At 36.4% G+C, this 26,558-nt stretch overlaps 1 protein-coding gene across 8 annotated transcripts in view; it reads left to right on the top strand.

Annotated features, from left to right (window-relative positions):
- HUWE1 (HECT, UBA and WWE domain containing E3 ubiquitin protein ligase 1) overlaps window positions 1-23,764 on the top strand; it is a 64,933-nt gene extending 41,169 nt beyond the window's left edge. For 7 of the 8 annotated variants that reach the window (XM_019043227.2, XM_072306090.1, XM_019043228.2 and 4 more), the window contains exons 41-63: window positions 583-715; window positions 1,198-1,324; window positions 1,921-2,058; window positions 4,126-4,528; window positions 5,981-6,337; window positions 7,536-7,761; window positions 8,347-8,546; window positions 9,419-9,572; window positions 10,159-10,253; window positions 10,881-11,027; window positions 11,550-12,117; window positions 13,010-13,188; window positions 14,095-14,273; window positions 14,667-15,044; window positions 15,542-15,663; window positions 16,128-16,383; window positions 17,378-17,653; window positions 18,775-18,963; window positions 19,780-19,967; window positions 20,450-20,583; window positions 21,132-21,297; window positions 21,723-21,913; window positions 22,260-23,764. In XM_019043227.2, the coding sequence (XP_018898772.2) occupies window positions 583-715; window positions 1,198-1,324; window positions 1,921-2,058; window positions 4,126-4,528; window positions 5,981-6,337; window positions 7,536-7,761; window positions 8,347-8,546; window positions 9,419-9,572; window positions 10,159-10,253; window positions 10,881-11,027; window positions 11,550-12,117; window positions 13,010-13,188; window positions 14,095-14,273; window positions 14,667-15,044; window positions 15,542-15,663; window positions 16,128-16,383; window positions 17,378-17,653; window positions 18,775-18,963; window positions 19,780-19,967; window positions 20,450-20,583; window positions 21,132-21,297; window positions 21,723-21,913; window positions 22,260-22,362 (4,909 nt within the window). In that variant the 3' untranslated portion in view covers window positions 22,363-23,764. The remainder of the gene's footprint in view (window positions 1-582; window positions 716-1,197; window positions 1,325-1,920; window positions 2,059-4,125; window positions 4,529-5,980; window positions 6,338-7,535; window positions 7,762-8,346; window positions 8,547-9,418; window positions 9,573-10,158; window positions 10,254-10,880; window positions 11,028-11,549; window positions 12,118-13,009; window positions 13,189-14,094; window positions 14,274-14,666; window positions 15,045-15,541; window positions 15,664-16,127; window positions 16,384-17,377; window positions 17,654-18,774; window positions 18,964-19,779; window positions 19,968-20,449; window positions 20,584-21,131; window positions 21,298-21,722; window positions 21,914-22,259) is intronic. The other variant, XM_019043229.2, reaches the window with a different exon arrangement.
- The last annotated feature ends 2,794 nt before the right edge of the window (window positions 23,765-26,558 follow it).

Below are 26,558 nucleotides of genomic sequence, written 5' to 3'. Positions count from 1 at the left end.
GTTACGAAAAATTTGAATTTCTCACTCACTCAAGAAACCAGAGCCTATGTGAATCAAAGTGCACACTACAACAGTTTTTGCAGGCTTCTCAATCAAGCCGTGTCTTTTCCTGTCCTGTGTTGTTCCAAGTGTAATTAAAGTGTAACATTAGCTGAAGCGCTGAGACTGAGGTTGCCATATTTTCATACTGCAGGGACTATCACAGTTTTGTTAGGTGTGCAATTCAAAGCAAATAGGTTTTTGTTTTGTTATTTTTATTTTAAGCAGAAAGTTTGAATTTATGCATCATAAAACATTTACTTTTAATAATTTTTGTTTCACAAATTGTGCTGCGCGTGACATTTTGAGAAGACAACATCTATCACAATGCTTAAATTCGCTTCTCATCTAGTGATCCATTATTTCTCTCTGCAAATCATCCCTCTTTTTAAAGTTGACTCTACAAGTTTTTAGGTTTAAGCCTATTGGATTGTGTGCGTTGATTCTGCAATCATCTGTCCTTTCTTGCAACTCTCTTGGTTTTTTTATTTTAGTGTACTTCATTTATTTATTTTTTTATTTTCTTTGTTTCATTTTACGCAGTTTACGAAGTCGTTCAACTATTGGTTCCACAAGTAATGGAGTGAATAATGAAGTTGCATCCACCAGAGTTGTTGTCATGGACAATGGTATAGGTTTGATTACCAACTCCGAGGAAGAACAAATCAATTTTGTTGTAAGTGTATTTTAAATATTGCCAAGCCAGTTGTAGTGGACCTGTCGGTCTCGGTAATTCTGGGCAAAGCGATCAAAGTGACAATTAATGATCATCATGCCGCTTCTGCTAAGCCATTGCTCGTACAAGAGCAACGTACCTTCGCATAGCTTGTCATTAACGAAGCTCATAACTGTCAATATTTGTCAGAATTTTCGGTTTAAATTATGTTTCATCTTCTGAAGCAAATTTTCCAATGTGTCTGTGTTTAATATTGTTCCAATGTTTTTATTTCTCATGTTTTTTCTCATTTTTACCTCTGATATGTAGCAGATGGTTGTAATTTTTTGTTACACCACATTACAAATATTTTTTTAGTATTATTTTGGACAAAATGAGTGAGAGAACACTGCTCCTGAAGATCTTTAGAAGACAGTCGGGGTTAGATCTCTAGAATTTGTTCTAAGACTGCAGTTTTGAACGGGTTGCTTGCGTTTTTCCAGGACCAGTCGGGCTATCTACTTGGTCCAAGTCTTGCAGCCACTCTTAGTAATATTCCGACTGCAATGCACTATTGGACAGAAGAATCTCGACTGCTTGATGCTGATACTCTACCATACCTAGCAATGAGTGCGTATAAATGTTCAGTTGTATTAGTATTAAATTGCTTTATTTTTGTCGCTGAGGTTATTGACTACAATTATCTTTCCAATGAAATCAGAAGAACGAATTTCAGAAATCTCAGTTGGAAATCAAAGTAACAGGGAAATTTGATCATTGCCTCAACTATTAGAAGCATGATTGTATCTAAAAGGAGGTTCTTTAAATTAGCTTTTGTCGTCACTACACTATGATTTTAATATCAGTAGATACAACGAATGGCAACCATTACCTTCAACAATTTTGGCCCTCTTTCCAGCTTAGATTGAAAGATCCTTTCTTCCAGACCTCCCTGAAGGGATGATCTTGCAAGTCATCACATCATGTGTTATTCATTTTTCTTTGAAAACGGAGCATAAATGTATGCATCTTTTGTCTTCTACTATACCATTTTGCATATTCCTTGAAGGTATCCATGATGTGTGTTATGACATTGATAATTTTAAAATTTAATCTCTTGAAGTCTTCTTCAACTGAAAGGCAAAGTGTAACTTTTTTTATACATGTATGTTTTAATTGTTGTGAGATGGAAGAAAATTAATGTTTATTTGTTTTTTTCATTTCAGGCATTGCTTATGATCTTCTTCCTTTCTTCGAGAGTCAACGAACAGTAGAAGTGCAAACAAAGAAAGAAAAGAGCAAGAAAGTAGAAGATGAACAAAAGGCCTCTGCTTCAAAGAAAACTTCCAAAAAATCCAAAGGAGGTAGGTTTCTCTGGTTTGATTGCCTTCTAAAAAATTTTAATAAATCAAGTTGTGTAAAAGCCCTCCAAAGCTCGTCAGGACTCACCTTGTTTGTTTAATCTCTACAGAAGTGTCATTAGTTATGGCAGGCCGTTCAATAAAGTTAGGACCATGTTGGTAAGGCAGACAAGACCAAGCTAGAACTAGAGTTGGGCCGAAATGGAATTTTCGCGTCACCAGAACCGGATCCGGATATCGGTTTTTTTGTATCCGGCCGGATCCGAATACCGTATAATTCAAAAAAGTATCCGGCCAGATCCGGATAGTGCTTTTTCGCGCGAAGAATGTCGCGATTTTTGAGGTTAAGTTTACTCGAATCATGATCGGTCGTAGCTAACAAAATTCGGGCCTTGAATTTCTTTTCTTATTTCTAGTGTCACAATTGCAATAGTACAAAAATCATGGTTGACAAATAATATGTGTCATAAATATAGCAAGGCAGTTTCTAGCTTTTCGCAGCTGTGCTCATATGTTCAGCAGGAGGGTGTTATCAGAAGTCAGAAATGTAAACAAAACAAAAGTGGAAAACAGCGCTGCCAATCTGACACTTTTGAAAGCACCGCCGCCGCATGCCAATCCAAAGTCACAGCAAATCAAAGCCTGTCTTGACGGAAAATTATTCGGTCAATTTCTGTTGATGAGAATCTCTAAATGAACAAGAGAAATGGATGTTTCAACCGATCACAAACTTAATTGGCCTTCGTTTCGATATTACCGAAACAAACAGCGTGCTGCGACACTACGATGAATGCGGAGTTTTGCACCGACTAAAAACGGGGAATTATGCATATGTTGGTGGCATTGTTGTTTGTTATTCTCTTTTCCACCTGCATCTATGAAAGTGAAACACGCGGGTCGCGGACTTAAGGAATTTACGTTGCGATCGCGTCAATTAGCAGAACATGTGCGTTATTCCGGTAATAAAGGTCGAACAATTACCATGGCTGTATTGAAGGAGAAGAATAAAAAGTCAAAAGTTTCAGGAAAAAATACAGAAAATTGTATTGATTGGGAAGAAAAAAGAAAGAATATCACCAAAAATTTATCGAAATTTTCAGGGCCAAAAAAGCACTATTCGGCGGGTCCAAAAACCGGATAGCGCGATTATCCGGCCGGATCCGGATACTTGCGAAAATCGTATCCGGCCGGATAATCCGGCAATCCGGATAATCGCCGGATACCTGGCCGGATAATCCGGCAATCCCGATAATCGCCGGATACCCGGCCCAACTCTAGCTAAAACCAAATTGGCGCATCATCATCTAGTTAGATTAAGTGATTCTTAGACCTGTGCGGTTATGGATTTTTCAATTCGATTACGATTAACAAAATTATCCGCGATTACAATCATGACCACGATTAAAATCGGGAAAAAACTGAAACAGTAAAACAGAGCGCAATAATTTTTTTGGGGGGGGGGGGACTAGAAACGAAGTTAAGTTTTGGCTGTCGTTATGTCCGTTCTCCTGCTGACTATTTAATATTTATTTTATTTGATGCACTGCCACCCTCTCCAATCAAAAGAATTCAAAGAACCTTTATCATCGACGTGAAATTGCAGCACAAGCCCGATGAAGATATTTTCGCAGGGTTATTGCTATTTTCAGTGCGAGTTTTTACCGCTAGAGGCTAGCAGCACGCTACCGTAGATGTGATGCTAATTCAAATGAACGCGGCAGGAATTTCAAATTCATAATGCGGCGCAAAACTGGACATTCCGTGAGGTCAAATTAATCAAATCAATCACGATTAATTTCTCAAACCGATGACGATGAAAAAAATTAATCGCGATTACGATTAAAATTCAATTAATTGCACAGGTCTAGTTATTTTCTTACCCAGCCTCTATCGAATAGATTCAAATAATTCATGAGGGGATTGTTAATGATCTTAGTCTGGCAAAACTGTCAAATCAAATTTATCTGTGAGATGTACAGATTCTTTTCAATAAAAACGAGCTCTTTTTTTCTCTAAAGCATCTATTGCTTGAGCTAAATTTTAATGGATCCAAATTTTTTATTATTTCAGGATCGCCACCTGCAGAGACAACTGTTGCTGCGACAGAAACTCTTGTAAGAGAGGTGCCTGTGCCGGCAGCTCCTGCCCCAGTTCCAGTCTCAGCGCCGGTTGCTCCCGTTGCGCCAGTGGCTCCAGCTGCCCCTGTAGTCCCTGCCACATCCGTCCCAAGCTCAGTATCGTCTGTCGCCATCCCACCACCCCGCACACCGCAAGGCTCTCAGACTCCTTCGTATCGTGATTTTGCCGATGCTCAACGTTTTGCACTCACTTACCAAGCGCTGCTTGCCAATTGGCAGCAAACCGATGATCAGGATATCACCGATTCCGCCATGTTGTCCAACTGGATGTGCAGGCAAGTGGAAGCATTGCAAAGCAGTTTGAACCGTTTGACACAAGACCTCACGGATTTAAGGTCAGTCTCAGATCCAACCACCTGATTCCCTCTTCAGCAGTATCACTCTGACCGAACGGATCAAGTCAAGTCCTTCAAGAATCGTAAATTTTTTAGTTAATTCATCCCAACAACCATTGAAAACGCATATGTTGCTGCTGCTCTTTGCAAAATTCAAACGTGGAGAAAAGTGCTCAATGAGAAAAAGAGACATCATGAAAAACCAAAAAAACTAAACTGTCAAAAAAAATTTCCACCAATTCCCAATTATGCTGACCAAAGGAAAGGGATGGCTTTGGTTGTCCATCTGACCGAAGGAAGACTGACCTAGTTTGCTTTTTACGTATGGTGGTGTTTGATTGAACTAAATGAGGGGTCCTGCGTCCAATGTGTGAATTATATTTAAATACTTCCTTAACTCATCTTCTGCCTTGTTGATCATAGAAGCTGTTTTTTCCTCCATTATCTGGGGTCAAAACGACCTTAGCCAGTCTGTTTTGCAGCAGGCTTTCATCATACTATCAAGAGATTATACTGCTATCCTCAGATTTACGGTGGAACTGATCTTCAAGCATGTATTAAGTATGTAGAGAGCTAGTGCCAGTGGCATGGTGATCTCTGGTAATATTAATTTTCAGTTAGCATGGTTTGATCGGTTTGATATTTTTTCACATCAAATCTTGGCCTGCTAGGAACACATATCGATGGTGAAACTGCAGAAATGCGTGTATCGGTTTGCAGCGTCGCTGACTTCCTGTCATACTGTATTTTTATTTGGAAAACCACTAAACGTCGTTTCTTGAAAACTTGGTTGATTTTTTTTCTTCATGTGAAGAATAGTCCAAGAAAATTTCAAGCCATGATGATGGTTCCGTCTCTTTTTAAAAAATAAAATAGGAGCGAAGATTTTGGAACCCTGCAACTGTGATGCATTTTTGCAGTTTCGCCATTGATATGCAAAAACAATTAAGGAAGCCTTGTGTTGACCTTATGGATGAAAACAATGTGGCAGGGTCCCATGATCATTTCACCACCGATATGATCAACCTGGCACATGGAGGTATTATCGCTAATTTATTCCTGTAAAATCTGCATCGTACCTATAATAGTACAATTAAGAATTTTAAAAAATGCTCTTTTTGATAAATTTTCCAAAACTTTGAAATTTTAAATCGGAGACCTTTCTATAGCATCTTGGCATCAAGTAAAAACTTAGTGTGTTATTTAACTCAAGTACATCATGGTTTTTTCATGTGCGAGAAGTTCGAATTCGTGCTTGGAAAAACATTAATATCTTGGCTGAGAGTTACTTTAAATAATTGTTGTTGCATAAATCGTGTACATGAAATTTTGATGAGAATAAATAAATCATAATTCTGAAATTAGTGGCGTGTCCATGGGCTCATTGAATCTAACCTGATGCATCAATTTTTATCACTAAGAATGACTTGAACTAATGCTTTCTCATTTCAGTACACCAAATGCTAGTCCCATAATGAACATAGCTAATACAACTTCAACAACTGCACAAACAACAGTATCAACAGTTGCCAGTTCCACCGCGGCCACAGTAACCGCAGCACCTGTCGTAAGCACTGCGAGCACAACAACTAGCACCACAGCAACTATTGAGCCAACCCTCAGTGCTGCACCCCCCTCTGCTCCTCCATCGCAACCTGAAACTGCTCCCCCGGCTACAGCACCTGCCGTTTCCGATTCCTCTGCAAATGCCGACTCTTCAACGCTCCAAATACCTGAGGGTGTCGATCCATCATTCTTGGAGGCCTTGCCAGAAGATATGAGGACAGAAGTTATAACAGAACACTTAAGGTAACCAAATGCTCCTCGGTGTTAATGCTGCTATAATTATGTAGCATTCATCTGAAATAAGTCCATTTTTGCCGGAACCATTGTCTTGAAGAGATTGCACAGTTGCAAACTCATGCCTTGAGCCCTTTCCAAAGGTTCATAGGTTTAATGTTCTCATGCTCAAGGTTTGATTTTACATTGAAGAAACGAGAATCTTGCATGAAATTAAATCAGTGCCTTTATAAAGCAAGCTGTTCTCTTGCAACGTAAATGAATCAGATTAGTAGGGCTGTGCGAACACTCAATATTCGAGCTCGAAGGTTAGGTTCAAACTCGGAGCTGAGTGGGAAGCTCAAATGAGAGACTATAGACGAGCCTTATCGAGTTTGACAAATACCTAAAAAAAATTGTAGGGAAAACTAAATTAGAGTTTTCAAAAGAAAGTTTATTTCTCACAAAATTTCCCAACCACTGATGATTTTTGCGTGTCATGATCTCCGCCTCCAAAATTGAACAACAAAGGCATTGGAAGAAATCGAATTACAAAAATTGATGATCCTTTAAAATTGACAAGTTTAAAGGGACTTGAAGGGAGACAATGTACTTAATAAAACTGTGAATAAATGTATCATTAAATTTTAAAAAAGCTCGAAAAAAGCTCAAGCTTGGCTTGAACCAAAAAATTAGGCTTGTACAGCTCTTCAAAGTACCTACTTTCAATCCATGAATCTTAATCTTGGAAACTTTGTAAACTGATGTACAGTCATCTCACTAACATTAACTCCTAATGCATTGATAGCAGATTTTGAGCATGTGTAATTGATTGCTCAGAAACAGGAGAGAGAGACCGTAGAGCATTGAACTTTACATTTCTAATCCTTAAACCAAAAGTACAGACTTGTATTCCAAACAATGATAAGATATCCGGTAAGTTGAATGATTCTCTGAAGGCAGTAAATAATAAGAGACAATCTCTCTACTAGAATATCCTATCAATTTTTGGAATCTTTAAAGAGCTGTAAAATTCAGCGAAGTCATGATCGAACATTGATATTGCTGAGTCTGACTTACATGAAACCTGATGCAAGAAGCCTCTGTGCCCTTTCTTGAATTACACAGAATGTAAATACCTATGCATTATTCAATTATGAGTAATCACGTTTTAATTAGAATGCCTATTCAGAACGTCTGCAACAACTGTTGTTTTCCACTTTTTCAGATTGGAGAGACTGAGAGAATCATTAAATGCTGCGGGACAGGGTGGTGGAACAAGCATGCAAGTGAACGCTGATTTCTTAGCTGCTTTACCTCCCAGTATCCAAGAAGAGGTGCTTATCCAACAAAGATTGGAGAACCAAAGACAAGCTGCTGCCACTGCAGATCCTAATGATCCTGTAGATCCAGCGGATTTCTTTGAAAATCTTCCACCGCAATTGAGAACTGCTGTAAGAGAAATTTTGGATTATAGTGTTCTTCTGGGTAGAGTTAATATATTTCACTGTTGAAAGTGTAAAGCGGTCCTCTAAGAGTGTGATTGTTCCGCTCTCAAAGTTGGATCACCCATATATTGGCTACCCATTAATACATAGCAAGAATCAGGATTAATTTTTGTTACTTCCTAAAAATTAAAAGTTAATTAAATTGATAGAATGGTCAACGCCCGGAGAATATTTGTAGAATAAAATTGATTTTTACTGTAGGGTACAGTTTTTACTGTAGGGTTTCAATGAGACTTGAATACATGCATGAGCATCAAACAAAGGAAGAAAGTGAAATTTTCACAAATGCTTTTCTCATCATAATGGTTATAACATAGTTAAGAACAATTCAAAAACAAATTCAAAGAATTGAAACTGGGTGTCATGTGTCTGAAAAACAGGAAATTTGATTTTAAAAAAATAGAAAACGGAAATTTTCATGAATCTTTTACAAAAAATTCAGTTCTTAAACCTTAAAGTGGCAGGGAAAATGTGGATTGGATCAAAGCTTACCATGTTTATTCTTATTCTTATTGTTCGATTTGTGTCCAGATTCTGTCGGATATGCATGAGTCGCAAATCACTGCTTTGCCTCCCGAGTTGCAAAGAGAGGCTAGAGGGTTGAGGAGAGAATATACGGAAAGACATGGGTTTGAAGATAGTCTGTATTCGCTTCGATCTGATGGGACAACGCAAAATAACCAGCCGCGTTCAACAAATAATACCTCTTCAACTAGTGTTCATCCTGTCACGTAAGTTCTGTTTAACCTGTTCTCCTTAATTAAAAAATTGTCGGAAAGTCGATTTCAATTTTTTGTACCATCATTTCATGCCAAATAAATCTAAGTTTCTTTTTATATCATAATGTTGATGTGTATGCCGTATTTACTTCTTGATTTTGAAATTTTCCTCCTTTTTAGAAAAAATTCTAAAATTTAAGAGCCTCTATTCATCAATTTTCTGCAAGAAAAAAGATATATTTTTCAGTTGTTTCAGTATTTCTTACTGATATTTTATCTTTTCATTAGAGCATCGTCCCATGAACTTGTCTAAAATTTTCAGTGATTTTTCTTAACACAAATGAAAAATATAAATAAATTCCTGTAATAGTTCTCCCACAACAAAATCAAATGTCTGCAGAAATACTGAAAAAACTGAAAAATATATCTTTTTTCTTGCAGAAAATTGCAGACAAGAAACGTTCATTTGTGTGGGAGAGGACCAATTGTGAGATCAAAGTAAACTCAAAACAAAATGGGATTTCCAGTTTCTTTGTAAAGATTGCTCTGCTGTTAATTAATTGTAGGACATATTTTTTTATCTGTCTCTCTCTTATTGACTAATTTGAAAGTATGGTGAAACTCTATTTGGTGTTTCTTCTCTCTTCCCTTGAATAGATGGCTATTTTTGTCTTAAATGATTCGATTTATCTGCTTTTATCTTTTCGACCTCACTTTAATGTGGCCAATCAAATCATGTCCAGGCTGACGAAACGCAAGTTCTTTTAAGTTCTAACATCTGACCGCTAATCTAAAGCTGTTCCACTGATTTTTAGTACGTTTAATTCATAGACTGTGCAGTTTGCTCTAATTTGTCATAATATTTCATCCTACTGTTTTTTTAGATTTGTGACTCGGCAAATCTTAGACAATGAAGCTGTTGCGTGTTTACTAGTTTTGCTCTTCCATGATGATATGATGAGGTTAAACACAGCTCGCTTACACAGAGTCATAAGAAATGTTTGTTGTCATGCTCCAACTTTAGACTGGGTTTTCAGGGTATGTGCTTTTTCTGTCTTTTAATAAATGCCTATCTCCTAAATGGATTTTTTACTGCTTTGTTTAAGCTCTGTAAATTAGGCTCAAGTAAAACTTGAGTTATAAAACAAGCAATCAGCACCTATTGCAAATTATGTAAAGCTTCGTGGATGGCACGAGACAGCGTATCTCACTCTTTACCCAACACCTTTTCCTCATTTTTTAGAAAGGAATTGCATTTGCTAGTGTTTAAATTTGGCTGTAGAACCCAGACATTGGAACGACCAATCAAAAATCAGTAGTCGAGTTAATGTGTTGCCTAGTATGCCTTGAGCTGAGTTCAGCCATTTAACAAATGCTGTTTCCCTTGCCTGGTTATGTATCCAAGCCGCCAAATATTTGCCTCAAGCAGGTCTCATTTTCAAAAAGAGTTAAAAATAATCGGATCAAATTCCTAGAAGCTTAGTTAACACCGTACTTTTCGAAAATTAATCAAAAAGAATGGGTGCCACCAACCTGACGTTGATCTTAAAAATATGGGCATATCCATTTATTTGTCAATGAAATCATTCTCCAACAATATTAAATGGTGATCCTTGTTTTACAGGCATTGTTATCCATAACAGACAAGTGTAATGAAGCTGTATCCATGCATCAAACAAGAAGTGTCACCAGAGCTGTCAAAGATAATTCTCAAGTTAGGTAAGATCCCCCCCCCCCTTTTTTTTTCTTTATAGTCAATATAGTATGATATTCGTTCACAGTTTCACCAGTTAATTCGTCATGCATTCTGTTAAATGAAACAGTTATTAATATCGTTTGTTATTTTTTTAAGAGGTAAATTAAAAAAATAGTTCTTCTAAGAACGTAGTCATAAATAGAATCCATTGTCAGCATTACCTTCGCGGCAATTAGCAAAAACTGTGGTTTGAATTTTGCCAAGTTCTTGTGTGTTTTTCTAGCCAGGGAGGAACTATTACGCTGAAACTCATTTGTAGAAAACTTTTCAACTAATTTCAGCCAATTTGACTCATTGATAGAGAAAAATCAACATAAACTGAAGTCGCATTAGTGAAGTGCTTCCTTCCTTTCGAGCAAAAAAGTAGTTATTTTGCATCAAACCAGATCTTTCTTCATTGATCACACTCATAGAATTTTTCTGCTCATTCATTCATTTTCTGAGGTTCTAATTGGTTGTTGAATCTCTTATTGACCCAGTTTTGTGTAAAATTGTAATGTCTATCGAGGGGTTAGAAAAGTTGAATCTATGGTATGAATCCTTAGATATTTTACATTTACTTATGTATATATATTTTCTATCTTTTTCAGAGATGTTGAACCGCGCAATTGGCTAAATTTAAGCCTAGAAACAGCTTTAGGAAGCCGAACTGTTGTATTCAATATTCAGAAAACTTCTGGTCGGCGTGGAGATAGAATAATCACCATTCATCCGATCGCTGCACCTCTAGCTTTTAGGTGAGCTTATGAATGTATTTATCTTTTATTTTGTGTTTGCGTGTAGTTCTGTACAAACAATTCAATTATCATTGCTTTGTGGGATAATCTTAATCTTGGCTGCTGATAGACTGGAAACCTACCAACTCTTGTCCAAAAATTACTTTTCCCTTGTTTTTCAATGAAAAATCAGAAAGCAATCAAACCTTTTTTACATTTACAATAATACAAAATTGTTTATTTCTGTGAAAGAAAAAGCGGCCCTCTATGCATCTTGATTTCTCCTTTTCTCTTCCTCTTATAGAAGTATTTTATTCTCACATTCTGAAAATCAAAAGAGAAGAATTTCGATAAATATTAGAACAACCACCGAGCTGCCCATTTTGAAACAGTATTACTACCTGATGTTAAACTTTCAACTTTCTGTATGTGAAATCTGCAAATGCATCGTGTCAAGAAGAAGTCATCATGTAATCTGCTTATAAATTCAATTATTTATTCAATAATCCTTGTGATTGATACCGGCTTCCTTTTTCATTTCAGGAACACTCTTGAACTGTTGTCTTCCATGGTAACCGTGTTTGCCCCATTCTTTGTCCCAAAAAGCGACGTAGTGCCTTCATTTTTAAATTCACCGCAGCCTTCAACTTCTAAATCAAGACATTCTTCTGGTAAATTAAGTGTACAGAAAGTGGATTACAGTAATTTTTGGGATATTTTAAATCATCTAGATAACCAAGTGCAGTCGAAGAAAGGTAAAACCCTGAGCAGAGCTCATTCATTTGGGTCACTTGCCTCACAGCCCTTGAGTCACCCGAGCAACAATTTTGATGTTTCTCCGTTTGGCAGAGTGCTCAAACTGCTCTCTTCGCCTGTTGTCAAGAAGAACTCCTTGTTGATGGACAAACTTCTTAATCTCCTTGCACAGATGTCCTCAGTTGTCAATTGCACAAACCATGATTCATCGGAAAATTTAATAACTCCAAGTGATTTGCAATTAAACACAGTGATTGAAGTGCTCACTTCCAACAGCTGCTCTGAGCATGGCTTAGAAGATGCAACTCGGTTCCTCATTAGTATATCAATGTATGATAATTCAATTCGATCATCGGTAAGCTATGTTCATTTCTATAACATTCTCTCTCCCTTGCATGTTTAATCTCCTATGGTTTTTTAAAAGCTTCATCGCTTTATTCAATCTTCTGGGAGCATTTTAGTGTCGTTGATACAAATTTTCTCAATCCCTATGAAACACAAAATTATGATACTTATTTTTTTCATTTTTTGTTAAAAAATGTGTCAGCAATTTGTCTAGCAAATAAGACCTAGTGTTGGCTTCCCAGCTTAAAAGTGTCCTTCAACCTTTCTTTTATGTCATCGAAAATGTTTGATGAATGATTACCATCAGGGTGTGTACAAGTCCGGAATTTTCGGAAAGTTCGGAAATAGCACTGATTTTTTAAGGGCGGTCAGAAAGTATTGAAATAGTGCGGAAATTCTGTTAAAAGGTCCGGAATTTTTCGTTTTTGTCGCATTTTGAGAGAGAAATTCAAATTTTTGAAATTTTTCGAATTTTGTTAAATGGAGGTATGTACTGAAAAAGTACTGAATTTTTCCGTTGAGGAGGTACTGAATTCCTTGGGAATGTACCGAAAAATTACTGTAAAAGTACTGATTTTTGGCCAGCCTGTTTTAGTTAACACCCTGACCATGTAAAATTGACAAAGAAGCTGTGAAAGGGAAATTTTATCAATATTACTCAAATGAGAGCCTCAGGGAGTGAAAATTTTCTCATATGATTTGGAAGAATCCTCATCATTTGGCCCCAGAAAAGTATCTCAACTTGTGCAATCTGGCTATTTAGCCAATTGACCACCCCTGGAGCACTTAGTCATTGTGTGGGTGTTTGCAGGTGCATCATCAATAGTGCGAATTCCATAAGATCACAAAATATTTTGTCATTTTGCTTGTTCGTATTATTATGTTTTCATTTTTTCGATCAGGTTCTTTTGTTGTTGATGGACGGTGCAAGGAAACTAGCAGATCAAATCTGCATTTTAATCAAAGCTCTTTTCAAAGAATTGAGGTCGTTAAGTAAATCGCAACCTCAAATGGAGGAACAAGATGAAAGTAGTTTAGATTACAGCAGAGCATCTACGTCAAAAGGAATTGTTTCCAATAGGTTAGTAATATCTTTTAATCATTATTATTTTTATTAATATTTCTCTACTCATTACTGTACTCAATATTTTAATTTTTTTCGTCTTTACCAGATTCTTCTCGTATTTTCTCTGTTGACGCATAAATGTTGTCCCTTTTTAGTTTTTATGCTTTCTCTGGCCAAAAATTTATTGTTGCAAAGGAATCTCATCAAATTTTGTGACTTTCCAACTCCTAAACATCCAACCAATGCTTGCTGGATTAAGAAATTACAACTTTTTCCTTTGTTCAATGTATTTTTGTCTGGTATGGAAAGAGTTACAGCCTCCCTAAATTTCAGTGGGATAGCTTTGGGACGTTCAGTTTTTGCCAAGTTGTTTAAACTAACACTATATTCATGAGGATCTATCACCTTTTAAGTATCTTCAGTTCCTCCTTCCTATTGGCAAGTACATATCAATGATTGCTGCACAATCAGTCAACATACTATCGACAGAAAAATGAGAAATTATGCTCTCCCTTGTGAATTGATCTTAGAAAGTCTTAATTTCTAGATATCGTCACCTTCCAGCCGAGGAATTACAAGGCTGATATCGTTCACAAAAGTGATAATGATGGTTGATGATTGTAGAGATTTCAGAATGTATTTAAATTCTGGTGAAAAACCTGCATGTAGCAGCTCAGTTCCCTCTTTTTAAGCTTAAATTGAGACTTCAATCAGCTCAATAGCTATTTTAGTTTTAGACATCCTATTTACCTTCGTAGGAAACAAGGTATTGTCCCCTCCCTTGTGAATTGAATTTTCATTTCCCCTATTTTAAGGTGTGTCATTTGATGTCAGTGATGAAGGTACATTTTTGGTTGTCAGATTCACCCTTGAAATGTTATTGATTTGTTGTTAATTTTTTTTCTGATTTTTGCCCTACAGGTTTTCAAAAGATAGCATTGTTGTGATAAATGGTCCTGTGAAACCCTTGAAATCTAGTGTTGATCTCCAGCTTTGCTCCATGGCACCTTTAGTTTCCAAAACATCAAGTCAAACGTTCTTTTTGAGGATTCTCCGTGTGATCTTGCAGTTAAGAGCTCTAGAAGTTGGTGTTAAGAAACGTAAGGAATACCTCTTTCAAGTTTTTATATTCTTTTTCAAGAAAAATATTTTAAACATCAGCACAAACCAGGAATGAAGAAATCCTTCCATGTTTAATTTCTAATTATCAGTCTGCAAAAATTGAGGTATATGGATTTGCCAAGTTGGCATTAGTAGCCAAGATTTCAAAGATCTTCAGAACTTATTCTGGATTCCTCATCCTGTTTTTAATGTATATTGACTTTTATGTATAAACTATTATAAATTGCATTTTATACTCTTCTGATTTCAAAGTGAATAATCTAATCGCCTACTTTTACAATTTTTTATTTTTCAATCGTTGTTACTGAGTAAGTTGAAAGAATCTAAAAAATGTTAATGTTTCAATAATTGGATTTGGTTGTGTTTTTCAGAAGCTAATAACAATGTGAGTCCACCTGAGGAGCGGGATGAGGCTAATGCTAGGCGCGAAGAACAAAATAATGTAAATAACTTGAATGAAATTAATAGAAATAGAGGAAGTTCAGATAGTAGTCTGAACATAATTGAAAATAATTTGAGAGACACAGAGACTGCAAGGAGTGATGCAATGGAAGCTTCAGATGTGACGAGTAATGAGACTAACAATGTTGCTACTGATACTGCCGCAACGAATCCAATCACTCCGCCTGTTGGCAATCAACCTGTAGATGAAGAAACCGTTTCTGCAGAAAGTAATCAACCAGCTAATGCTGATACACCTGTAGCAATGTCTGTTGGGAACTCACCGCAACCAGAGCCTCCTCAACCACGTAAGTTATCTTGACAAAATGCCCACTTATCTTTATTGATTCTCTATTTTAATCCACAGAATTATCACTTGGCAGGGAAGAATCCTGATCACTTGGATCAATTGAGATTAGGTATCATTCAGAAACCAAAGCATCCACGTACTTAGAATACATAAAAACGGGCATTTAAAAACCATAAATGTCATAGTAACTGAGTGCATCAGAACTTGAGTCTGACTCAATTCGTAAGTTGTCAAAAATCACATTCAGGTCAAAAAATAAGCTCAGTAAATTGATAAGCAACTTAAACTAAAAAAAACTAGCTTTACAAAGCCGTAATATTTCCATATTATAAGGTTAGGTAAAAGGAATATGTCCGTTTCATCAATTGAAACTTCTGAGGAGGCAATTTATCTGCGAGCTATTTCATTCTTGAAATTGATGTAAAATGGATAGATCTCTGATGTTCTCAGTTATGTTAATTTTTTAAATTTATTTTTTTTATTTTGTACTTTCAGCACCTCCTAAACTGAAACCTTTGAGTGAGCAACTTCAGTTGGATCACCTTTGGGACACGTTGAGTTCGTGTTTGACTGAATTAGCAAGAACGCAGGACTATCATGCAGTTTTAATTTTGCAGGTAATTAAATCATATCCCTTTTGAGTTACTACTAGTGCTCCAATTGCAACATTTATCATTGAAATGCGATTAATTAAAATTTATTACTAAAGTAATTTCGGGGGGGCCTTACAATGAAACAATATTCTCAGAATACCTACCAAACTTTCCTTAATCAGTTCCAAGTTCTCTGTATCAAAGGAGAGGAGAAGTTTTGTATAATGAGGGCAGTTCCTGAGAGTGGGTATGACCCACATTGTTTTTCGTTTTGACTGATTGACTGATGGTAATTTAAGCTCGAAACATTAATTTCTCACTTACAAGCTGATAGGAGGAATTCTTAATGTTTTTAATACTGTCTGCAATTTTGAGGAAGAAAAATTTTTTTTGAAACATAAAGTTTACCCTTTTTTTCAGTCCATTGCTTTCTTGTTTGTTAGTATTTCACCAATTCCTTATTTTTTTCCTATGTTTTTCTCGCACAGCCGGCTATCGAGGCCTTCTTCTTAGTTCACACTGCTGATAATGATTCCACCGAGACTCAGAGTAATGCAACCCAAACAAAAACTCCAAGTAACAGTACCAGTGCAAGCACCAGTAGAGCTGAGTCGGCTAATGAAGTTGTGATGGCTGAAGATGGTCCGTCCTCATCTAATACTGAAATGTCGAGTGACTCAAATCCGTCAGTGCCCTCAACAAGCAGCTCCACTAGTTCTCAACAAAAATTCCTCAAATTTGCTGGTAAATGATTTTTTTACTCTTCATTCCATACATATTAATTTTTCTCTCTCTTAAGTGAACCATTATTTCAAACAATTTTGCATTAGCACAAATGTTAGTTCTTGGTATTCATTCCATTAAAATGAGCGACTCCAGTCTGATTCTGTAACTTTCAATTTTGATATCTCACCTTTGATTTTATCTCACTCTGTTGGGCACCCCTGCCCATGCCGTCAAATAGATGATACCCCTTAGTTGATCCGACTAAGTGGTAACTTAAGTTATAGAATCAAGCTGTTGGACTATCAGATCAACTTATTTGGAAGTTTTTATAAAATATACAAACAGCGTAAGTTTAATTTAGTCACTAATCAATTCAGGGATTTTTTTTTTTTTATTATTTTTATTATTATTATTTATTTATGTAAATTTTCAGGCAGTATTTAGTAAGCCTGCTTTAGTACCCTTTTTATAATTTTGATGATACACACTGAATGATGAAAGACAGTATACTATCTCATGATCATGATGAACTCAAAAGTTGAGCCAATACAATGAATTCTGGTGGTTGATTTTTTAAAAAAATAAGTATGACTGGAGGCAAAAATTACTTTCCAAAATGACCAATATCTCACTCTCTCTAAAAATTTCCTTGGACACCTCTTTCTTTAGCACCTTTCAATCGTGTAATTAGACATGATCATAAATCTGATTGGAAGTAAAACCTCAATAAAGACTCTACCAGTTGCAATTCAAAGTTAGTAGTAACATAAAAACGAATTAGTTTAAAGTTACCTCTTAATATTAAAAGAAATGCTGAAGCCCACTTTTGAATGTTTGCTGCTGTCTTTCATACTTCTCTTTCTAGTTTTCTTTGATAGAGAAAACTATAGAGTCAATTTTTTTTTTTTTTCATCATCTAGTGAAAGAGTTGAAAGTCGGTTTTCCTTCTTTTTTTTCAAAGTGGCAAAGAGCAATTTTTTTCTATTTAATTTTTTATTTTTCCCTCTTCCAGAGACACACAGAGCCGTTCTGAATCAAATTTTGCGGCAATCAACAATCCCATTACTCGAAGGACCGTTTGCTGTTCTCATCAATCACACTCGCATACTAGACTTTGATGTTAAGCGCAAATACTTTAGGAGTGAGCTCGATCGATGTGAAGAAGGCCATAGGCGGGACGAAGTGGCTGTTCATGTACAAAGAAGCAATGTGTTTGAAGATTCGTTCCGGGAACTGTTTAGAAGAACATCTGAAGAATGGAAGAATAGGTTCTATATTGTCTTCGAAGGTAATGAATGCCATTCATCATGAATTTTCCTTCCCATTGATTACTATACTGTACAGTAGAAACCGCTTATAAAGACACTTGTTTATAATAGAATCCCGCTTGCACCGTAATTTTTGCGCGGTCCCGTTTTTTCGCCCATAAGAACAATGTGAAGTAATCCCGCATACATCAGAAACGCTTATATCAGAAGGCCGCTTGTAACAGAGAGAATTTAGGTCCCAAATCGAAAAAATTCCGATACAAAAGAAATTTCCCCAAAATATTTCTGTGCCGAGTTTTGAAACATTACGCAGTCTATAGTCAGATGGATACTCCAAGAACTCGATATAACGGAAACACCATCCAGTCATCTTTAGTGGCATGAGGGCAAGGATAAATTCCTCATTGGTTCCGTGCCTGATCGTCAAGAGACAGAGAGACTTACGTCACGCGTGAAATCGCAAACTCCGGCCGCAAACTTCCTAGGCACGCTACGTAAACAATACGGATAACCCCTGAGAGATTTTAACCGTCCATCGTTGCCGTATTCACCCAAAATTTATTAACATTATTTCTCGTCAGTTGACTCAAAAAAATGACAGCTTGTTGCATGGATCAGTTTTACTGTTTTATATATGATAAGAACGAATTTATTTCTTCTGTTTTTCATAAAATTAAGTACTGCTCGCGATAAAATTCAAATCGATCCCTAGAAATCGGGTATTTAGCTGTCACAGCGCGGCATCAGGCAGCATGAAGACGGACCCAGTTGTCACGGAGAGGCGTAGGCCGCGCTGTTGCCGCATAGGACTCAATATTTATGGGAAAACCACTTGTACCAGAATTCCGCTTGTAACGTAACATTCGGCTGATCCGAATGCGTTCTATTATTTGCGGTTTCTATTGTACTTGTATTTGTATTTACATCGCAATTTGAGACTTTTTTTCATCAAATTGAGTTCTGCCGGATGACCAACTTGCATTTCTGAAGTTCTTGTTTCAAATGTGATTTTTTCTTTTTCTATTTCATCTAATTTTATACTCTCCACCAAACACAGCCTATACATCAATCTTACAAATTGTATGAGGATTTCTCTCACACGGCAAGACTCGTATCCATTAATAATTTATTTTCTTTACAGGGGAGGAAGGTCAAGATGCTGGTGGTTTGTTGCGTGAATGGTACATGATCATCTCCCGAGATATTTTTAATCCGATGTATGCCTTATTCAAAACGTCTCCGGGTGACCGCGTCACCTACATGATCAATCCGTCATCTAATTGTAATCCAAACCATCTTTACTACTTCAAGTTTGTTGGAAGAGTGATCGGTAAGTTTGATTGGTCAGAACTATTTCACCCGTTACATTCCAAACCTAAACCATGAATCACTTCAAATAAACTGTGGTGCTTTTATCTTGACAGAATTGAATCATGATTTCTTTGCCCTCAGTACTGACTAGCTGCTTCATCTTCTTTATGTATCTTTTGCTCATGTTTTCCTCCTTATTTTAAATCATGCATTGGTAGCTTCGAGCCCTCCACTCTCTCTAACTATGGTGTTCCTAGAGTTAAATATTCACGTCCATTAGTAAATCCTGAATAATGATTTCCATCCATTTTTTCTTCTTTTTTAGTTGCACCAAGTTGCTGTCATTTTATCTCTGAATTTCTTGTATTTTCAGTGAAAATAATACCAAACAATCATGCATTCAAGAGCACCATGTAAAAGCAAATATCGATAGCGTAGCTGCTGAAATGCAAATCTTAGTTTGGGACATTGCAGATTTCCTGTCATATTTAATGTTCTAAACAGCAAGCTATGCAATGTCGATGCTTGAGAACTTCGGTAATTTTTTCTATCTTTGTGAAAAATTCAAACCGTGAAGTTGGTTTGGCCTTTTTTGGCAAAATGAAACGAGAGTGTAGATTATGAATAAAACACCGCAATTGATGAACACACATCAATAGCGATATAAGTTATCTGCGAAAAGATCTTCCTTTCTGAATGTAGCATCAAAATTAAATGTAAGCAAACCTATCCTCCATTTTTCACTAGTATTTGCCAACTTATTTGGCAGAACCATAGGTATCTGTATCAATCATAATGTACCTCTTTCTTTAATCTTTTTAATTCACTTTTTCAGCCAAAGCAATTTATGACAACAAATTATTGGACTGCTATTTCACGAGGTCTTTCTATAAGCACATATTGGGAATACCAGTCAAGTTCACTGACATGGAAAGTGAGGACTATACATTCTATCAAGGACTAGCATATCTAATGGAAAACGGCGTCTCAAGTCTGGGCTATGAGTTAACTTTAAGCACAGAGGTAATAATTGAACTTTCTCTCTTGTAAATAAAGTATCCTAAGAGTGGGAAGTTGAAGATTAACCCATTTGCTTACCACCATTTTTTTTGCCCGCTGCGCCTAGCTGTTAGAGCAACAATGAGGGCAATAGAATACTTTTGAATGATCTTATGAGCAATATTCATGACGCTATCCATCAGGCAATCAGATGAACACAACCCAAACAACCGCCCAGCAACGATGCGAGTCTGTGCACAGCTGTTTGGGGACAGCCCTGACAAATATACTCACTCATCTATGCACCCCCCAAACCCCTTTCCCGTTTTATAAAATGCTGAAGAAAAATTTAAAACTGAAGTAGAATTTTGTTCATTATATTTTCATCTTTCAGTAAAATCAAGGAACATAACATAGGTGTTTTTATAAATGAGAAAATCAGTTTACATCATCATGTGAAAATCAGTGTACACCATATCTTAATGAAATGTTTTGTGTCTTTGCAGGTTCAAGAATTTGGTGTGACAGAGGTACGAGACCTTGTTCCCAATGGTAGATTCATACCTGTCACTGAAGAAAACAAAATGGATTATATTCAGCTTGTTTGTCAAATGAAAATGACTGGAGCTATTCGTCAACAGTAAGTCAAATAATTCATTGCCTACAGTCAAAGCCCTAAGTAATTTTATTTGCCACCAGAACCACAGGCCAGTGGTCCAACATGGTGTATAGTGTTGAAAGGAAGTTTTGGATGAACCAAAATTAGATTTTCAAAGCATTTAGTGCATTATTGATTTTTTCAAAACTGATCAGGATATCAAAATTATGTAAGTGCATTATCGGCAAATTTATTTTTCCGCGCCGACTTCATTAAATCCTACATTAACTGAGCAACTGATTTCTCTGATCAATATTTCACTTTTCCTTTTAATGCAAAGAAATCTTATACATTTCGACGGTGGTTGTAATGAATTGAGGAAAACCAAATTTGCTGATAGGACAAGTATCTGATAACTTCTTGAGTCTAATTCAAAAGGTAACAAGGTCCCAAGACGATGAAGCTACACTCTGTGAACTTCTGCTATTTTTCCACTGATGTTAGTGCTTGAAACATCTTAACACATGCTGATTGAACCAATGATCTCAGTTTTTTCCACCAGGAATAATTTTTTGTTTTTTTATTTCTAGATTAACAGCTTTTCTTGAGGGATTTTATGATATAATTCCAAAGAAACTAATCAGTATATTCAACGAACAAGAGTTGGAACTGCTGATATCAGGCCTACCGAATGTGGACATAGATGATCTCAAGGCGAATACTGAATACTACAAATACCAACCAAATTCCATTCAGGTACATGCAGGTTTCAATTCATATAACGTTTAATAGGTACTTTGAATATTGAAGGAATAAGAAATCATTTGGTATGTTCTTTTCTGATGTTTTGGGCTCCTATTTTTATGGATGCAAAAGAAGTCAGGAAAAATGCAAACATCATTCTTTTACATCAGAAGGTAGAGCTGGTAGGCTTATGGATGGTAGCTCTCACCTTTCAAGCTCCACCTGTAGATTAGAGGTGTTTTGCAGCCATCTCAAATTCTTCATGCCCCTGCCTACTGTATTTTTGTTTTTACTTTGCCATAGAAAAATCGGGTGGTTTCAATATTCTCTCATATGTATCTGTTCTAGAATCATGTAGACCTACCTTCATTGAGCCATCCTGTCATTTATTTTTTAGTTTATTCCATTTGTTATCACTTTTTTAATTTTTCTCACAGATTCAGTGGTTCTGGCGAGCTCTGCGTTCCTTTGATCAAGCTGATAGAGCGAAATTCCTTCAGTTTGTTACCGGGACTTCGAAAGTTCCCCTCCAAGGTTTTGCAGCTCTTGAAGGCATGAATGGGGTGCAAAAGTTCCAAATCCATCGCGATGAAAGGTCCACGGATCGTTTACCGTCTGCTCATACTTGGTAATTATTATTCCTCTAATATTATTGGACAAATTGCATAATTCTTCCAGAATTATGCAGCTTAAAGACAGTCTGAGTAGCTTTCATATATCTCCAGAAAAAAAAGGGATGCCAGGTTTCTTTCCTCCCCATCAGCATCAGACATCAATAACAAAATTTTTTGACCAAGTTGCGGTCTTTTAGTGAAAGTACTTACTCTGCAGAATACAGAGTCATGATGTCACCATGGCTCTGATAGTTTGATAAACAACTTGGATCATCTTGTAACCCTGAGATTGTTTTTCAAGTAAATTCCAAGAAAAAACTTCGTCTCGAATAATTTTCTTTTGTTGTTTCATATTTTCAGTTTCAATCAGCTGGATTTGCCGGTCTATGAATCTTATAACAAATTGTACACAAATTTGCTGAAAGCAATCCACGAGTGTTCGGAAGGATTCGGTTTTGCTTAAGCCATCTCCAATCCAGCTTTGGAATGCGGCAAACTTCAATTGATGGAATTTTATCCTTGAATACATCCGTTTTATCCGTGAATCAGTCCAATTTCCAACGTGTCTTTTATATTCCCATTGCTCGGTTACATCCTCGTTCCATGTTGTTGAATATTGTCCAGAGGCTTTAAAACCAACCTAAGAACTAGTTTTTGGAATCAACATGTTCCTTTGTTAATTTTAGCTTGATCTATCCCTGTACTGTTTTGTTTTCTTCAGGTTTGTTGTAATATTAAATTCGTGTAAGAAATTTCTGTGTCAAATTTCGTTACTTGTAATATTATTCTCAGTGATAATTTTCTCAGTCTTAATAATCAACCTAATTTTATGGTATAGTTTTTTTGGGCCTCTCTTGTTTTGGGATTCTGACTTTTATTTGTATATCTACCTCCTTTCCTATTCCTCTGTTTTGTACATTCTGATATTTTATGGTTAATCCTTGTAAATTTTTATTTTCTCCTTTTTTCTTTTTTTCTTTTTTTTTTTTTTTGTTAGGTAAAGTCTTGGTAATGCTATTGTTGAAGAAGGTACGTTTAAGATAAATCAAGCATAAAGTATAAGTTGTTTAGTTCCATCCTCCTAATGTGGCCCCATGATAGTCGTATCTGACAGAATTTAATCTCATCCTTCTTACCCATTTGGCCACTTTCCAAAAATTGCTATGCTAGTAGGTCCTTTTCAAAATAGTACCTTTGTCGAAATTTGAGAGGAAATCAGTTCATCTAATTTTTAGATTGTACATAAGTAAACATTTTGTCAATAAGAAATTGTAAAGTAATTGTACATCATCTACTTCTGTAATAATAAAGAAAAAAAGGAAGAAAAAAAACAAAACGAAAATATGCTGTCTTTCCAAAGTTTTATTTTGATTTAATCTTGCAAAGATTAAGATGATGTAGCACCTTTTTCATGATAATTTAGTAAATTACTAGTCTCGTTCTTTTTGGATCATTTTCTTACTTTATTAATTGTTTTTCCTTGCTGTGAATGAAATCAGTTCTGCATTAAGCTACACTCACGCAATTGAAAACTTCGTATGTGTGGTTCCTTTTTGCTCAATGCAGTTAAACTAATCTGTTTTACTTCGGTCCATGCCCCTTCATTGGTGAAGGGGAGAAGAGTCCATTTTTTATAAACATATTTTTGAATCAAAGTTTATTATTTTTTTATTTGCAGTACTTTTGTTTATAATTTCTATTACGTTGATCATAAAGTTTATGTTAATGGTCTTAACTGTTAAATCACTGAAATCATGCCGAAGATAGTTATTGATCATTCATTTTGTGTAACAAGTTGAAAGTTTCTGTGGTATCATATGGAGAAAACAGGGAAAAAATGAATAAATAACTTTGAAAAAATTCCACCAGGTTGAGTTTTTCAAATTCTTTTAGTACCTCATTTTTCCTCAAAGTTTTAGGACACACCAAAAATAAAGGTTACTCCATTAGTGATAGTAAATTTTAATGATTAAGTTTTCTCACTTAACTGAGCCAGTGAAATGAGAATTAATATCTGGAAATGGCAATAGGTACATTAGTCTTGGCCGCGATGCGGTGGCTGCCCTTTTGACACTCAAATGTGCAGCAGAGGGAGAAATTTCTGACGTCAAGCATTGCCGTTCTAATAAATCATATTCATGTAAATGTACTGTCTGTAGAAACTTTACTCAATACCTACTTAACTAGATTCATTAATTTTTAGAATTCAACCACCAAAATATGATTCTATGATAAGTGACAACCTGATCCATCTATTTAAGGTCCCATAGAAATTCATCAAAAAAGGAAGGGAAGGGTTCCTTTGCATCATCTAAAAATCCAATCAACAGGGTAGCAGTAAGAGGATCAAAAAGGAATGCGGTTGCTTCACATAATTTCTTCTATGAAGAGTAACAGCACATAAAAAAAGCTTTCATTGAGAAAAAGTATTTCCTAGCAAGGCCCAAAAGGCCGAAATGCCTTGATCCGGACAAAATACTTCCTAGCAAGGCCCAAGAGGCCAAATAGTTGCATTATTTAGAAACCCAATTAGCATTGTAGCAGTGTGAATGAAGCAATGAGTACATGCGATTACTTCAGATGACTCTTTGATGAAGAATGCCTACGTGTAAAAAACGCCTTCATTTAGAAAATATACTTCCTAGCGTGGCCTCAGAAGCCGAATAGTTGCATCATTCAAAAACCGAATCAACAGTAAAGCAGCCCGTAGATCAGCGAGAGGTACGGTTGCTTCTTGTAATTGGATGTATTTATGCTAAAAGGAACTATGTTCCACGCATAGCTGAAGTGCGCTTCAGCTAGAATTGTATTTAGCAAATGGGTGGTTTTTCTACGAGGATTAAAAATAAACGAGTGGTACGGAATATTAAAAAAGAATATGAACTATGCAAAACGATAATCCGGGTATCGGAACTTGGCTGATTTGAAAACGCCTTCAAATCCGGCGTGATACCTCACACATTCCGGAGGGTTCAAATAGTTGTATCATTGCGCCTTAGAAATGCGACGGAAGATTACAATTGAAATTGCCTTCATGCACGCTGGCCTTTTCGATTTCCATTAACATTTTTGCAGTCATGAATGCGGTTCAGAGCGCTTCAGATAGAATTGTTTTTAGCAAATGGGTGGTTTTTATAGGCGGATTATAATTAAACAAGTGGTTAGAAGTGGAAACAAAATGATATGAACTATGCAAAACGATTATTCCGATAACGGAACTTGGCTGATTTGAAAACGCCTTCAAATTTGGCGTGATACCTTACGCATTCCGGAGAGTTCAAATAGTTGTATCATTGCGCCGTAAGAATGTGACGGAAGATTTAAATGGAGCTAGCCTCCATGCACGCTAGGCGTGTCGATTTCTTTTGACATTTTTGCAGTGGTGAATGCAAAGCTAAAGTGCGCTCCAGCTAGAATTTTATTTAGTAAATGGGTGGTTTTTCTACGAGGATTAAAAAGAAACGAGTGGCACGGAGTATAACAAAAGAATATGAACTATGCAAAACGATAATCCGGGTATCGGAACTTGGCTGATTTGAAAACGCCTTCAAATGCGGCATGATAGTTAGTTAGATAGTTCCGATACCTGGATTATCGTTTTTCATAGTTCATATTCTTATTTTATATTCCGTACTCGTTTATTTTTAATCTTCGTAGAAAAACCACCCATTTGTAAATACAATTCCAGCTGAAGCGCACTTCAGCTATGCATTCACCATTGCAAAAATTTCAGAGGAAATCGACAAGCCCAGCGTGCATGGAGGCTATCTCCAATTAAATCTTCCGTCACATTCTTACGGCGCAATGATACAACTATTTGAACTCTCCGGAATGCGTAAGGTATCACGCCACATTTGAAGGCGTTTTCAAATCAGCCAAGTTCCGTTATCGGAATAATCGTTTTGCATAGTTCATATCATTTTGTTTCCATTTCTAACCACTTGTTTAATTATAATCCTCCTATAAAAACCACCCATTTGCTAAATACAATTCTAGCTGAAGCGCACTCTGCACTATGCATTCATGACTGCGAAAATGTTCAAGGAAATCGACAAGCCCAGCGTGCATGGAGGCTATTTCCATTTAATCTTCCGTCGCATTTCTACGGCGCAATGATACAACTATTTGAACTCTCCGGAATGTGTGAGGTATCACGCCGGATTTGAAGGCGTTTTCAAATCAGCCAAGTTCCGATACCCGGATTATCGTTTTGCATAGTTCATATTCTTTTTTTATATTCCGTACCACTCGTTTATTTTTAATCCTCGTAGAAAAACCACCCATTTGCTAAATACAATTCTAGCTGAAGCGCACTTCAGCTATGTATTCACCACTGCAAAAATGTCAAAGGAATTCGACACGCCCAGTGTGCATGAAGGCAAGCCCGCCACAAGGGGGGATACTGGGTCCCTGGTACCGGGGCCCGTGTTACCTGTGAAAAACCACTCCGAATTCACATGCAACCCTTTTTCGTAAAAAAAAATAAAAAATAAAAATTTACCCTAAAAATTTCGCAAAAGGTGAATAGATTTTCAGAAACACGTTGGGGCACTGTAGAATTCTTCTTAAATTTTCAAAGAAGTATATTTCTTGGAAAATTTCTATCTATTTTCAAGATTTTTAGTACAGAGGGATATTTTTAGTAACTGCGTTTCATTT

Source organism: Bemisia tabaci, chromosome 1 (assembly GCF_918797505.1).
Source record: "Bemisia tabaci chromosome 1, PGI_BMITA_v3".
NCBI classification, from domain to species: domain Eukaryota; kingdom Metazoa; phylum Arthropoda; class Insecta; order Hemiptera; family Aleyrodidae; genus Bemisia; species Bemisia tabaci.
Note: the sequence above shows the minus strand (reverse complement) of the source record. Positions and strands in the feature narration are given on the sequence as shown.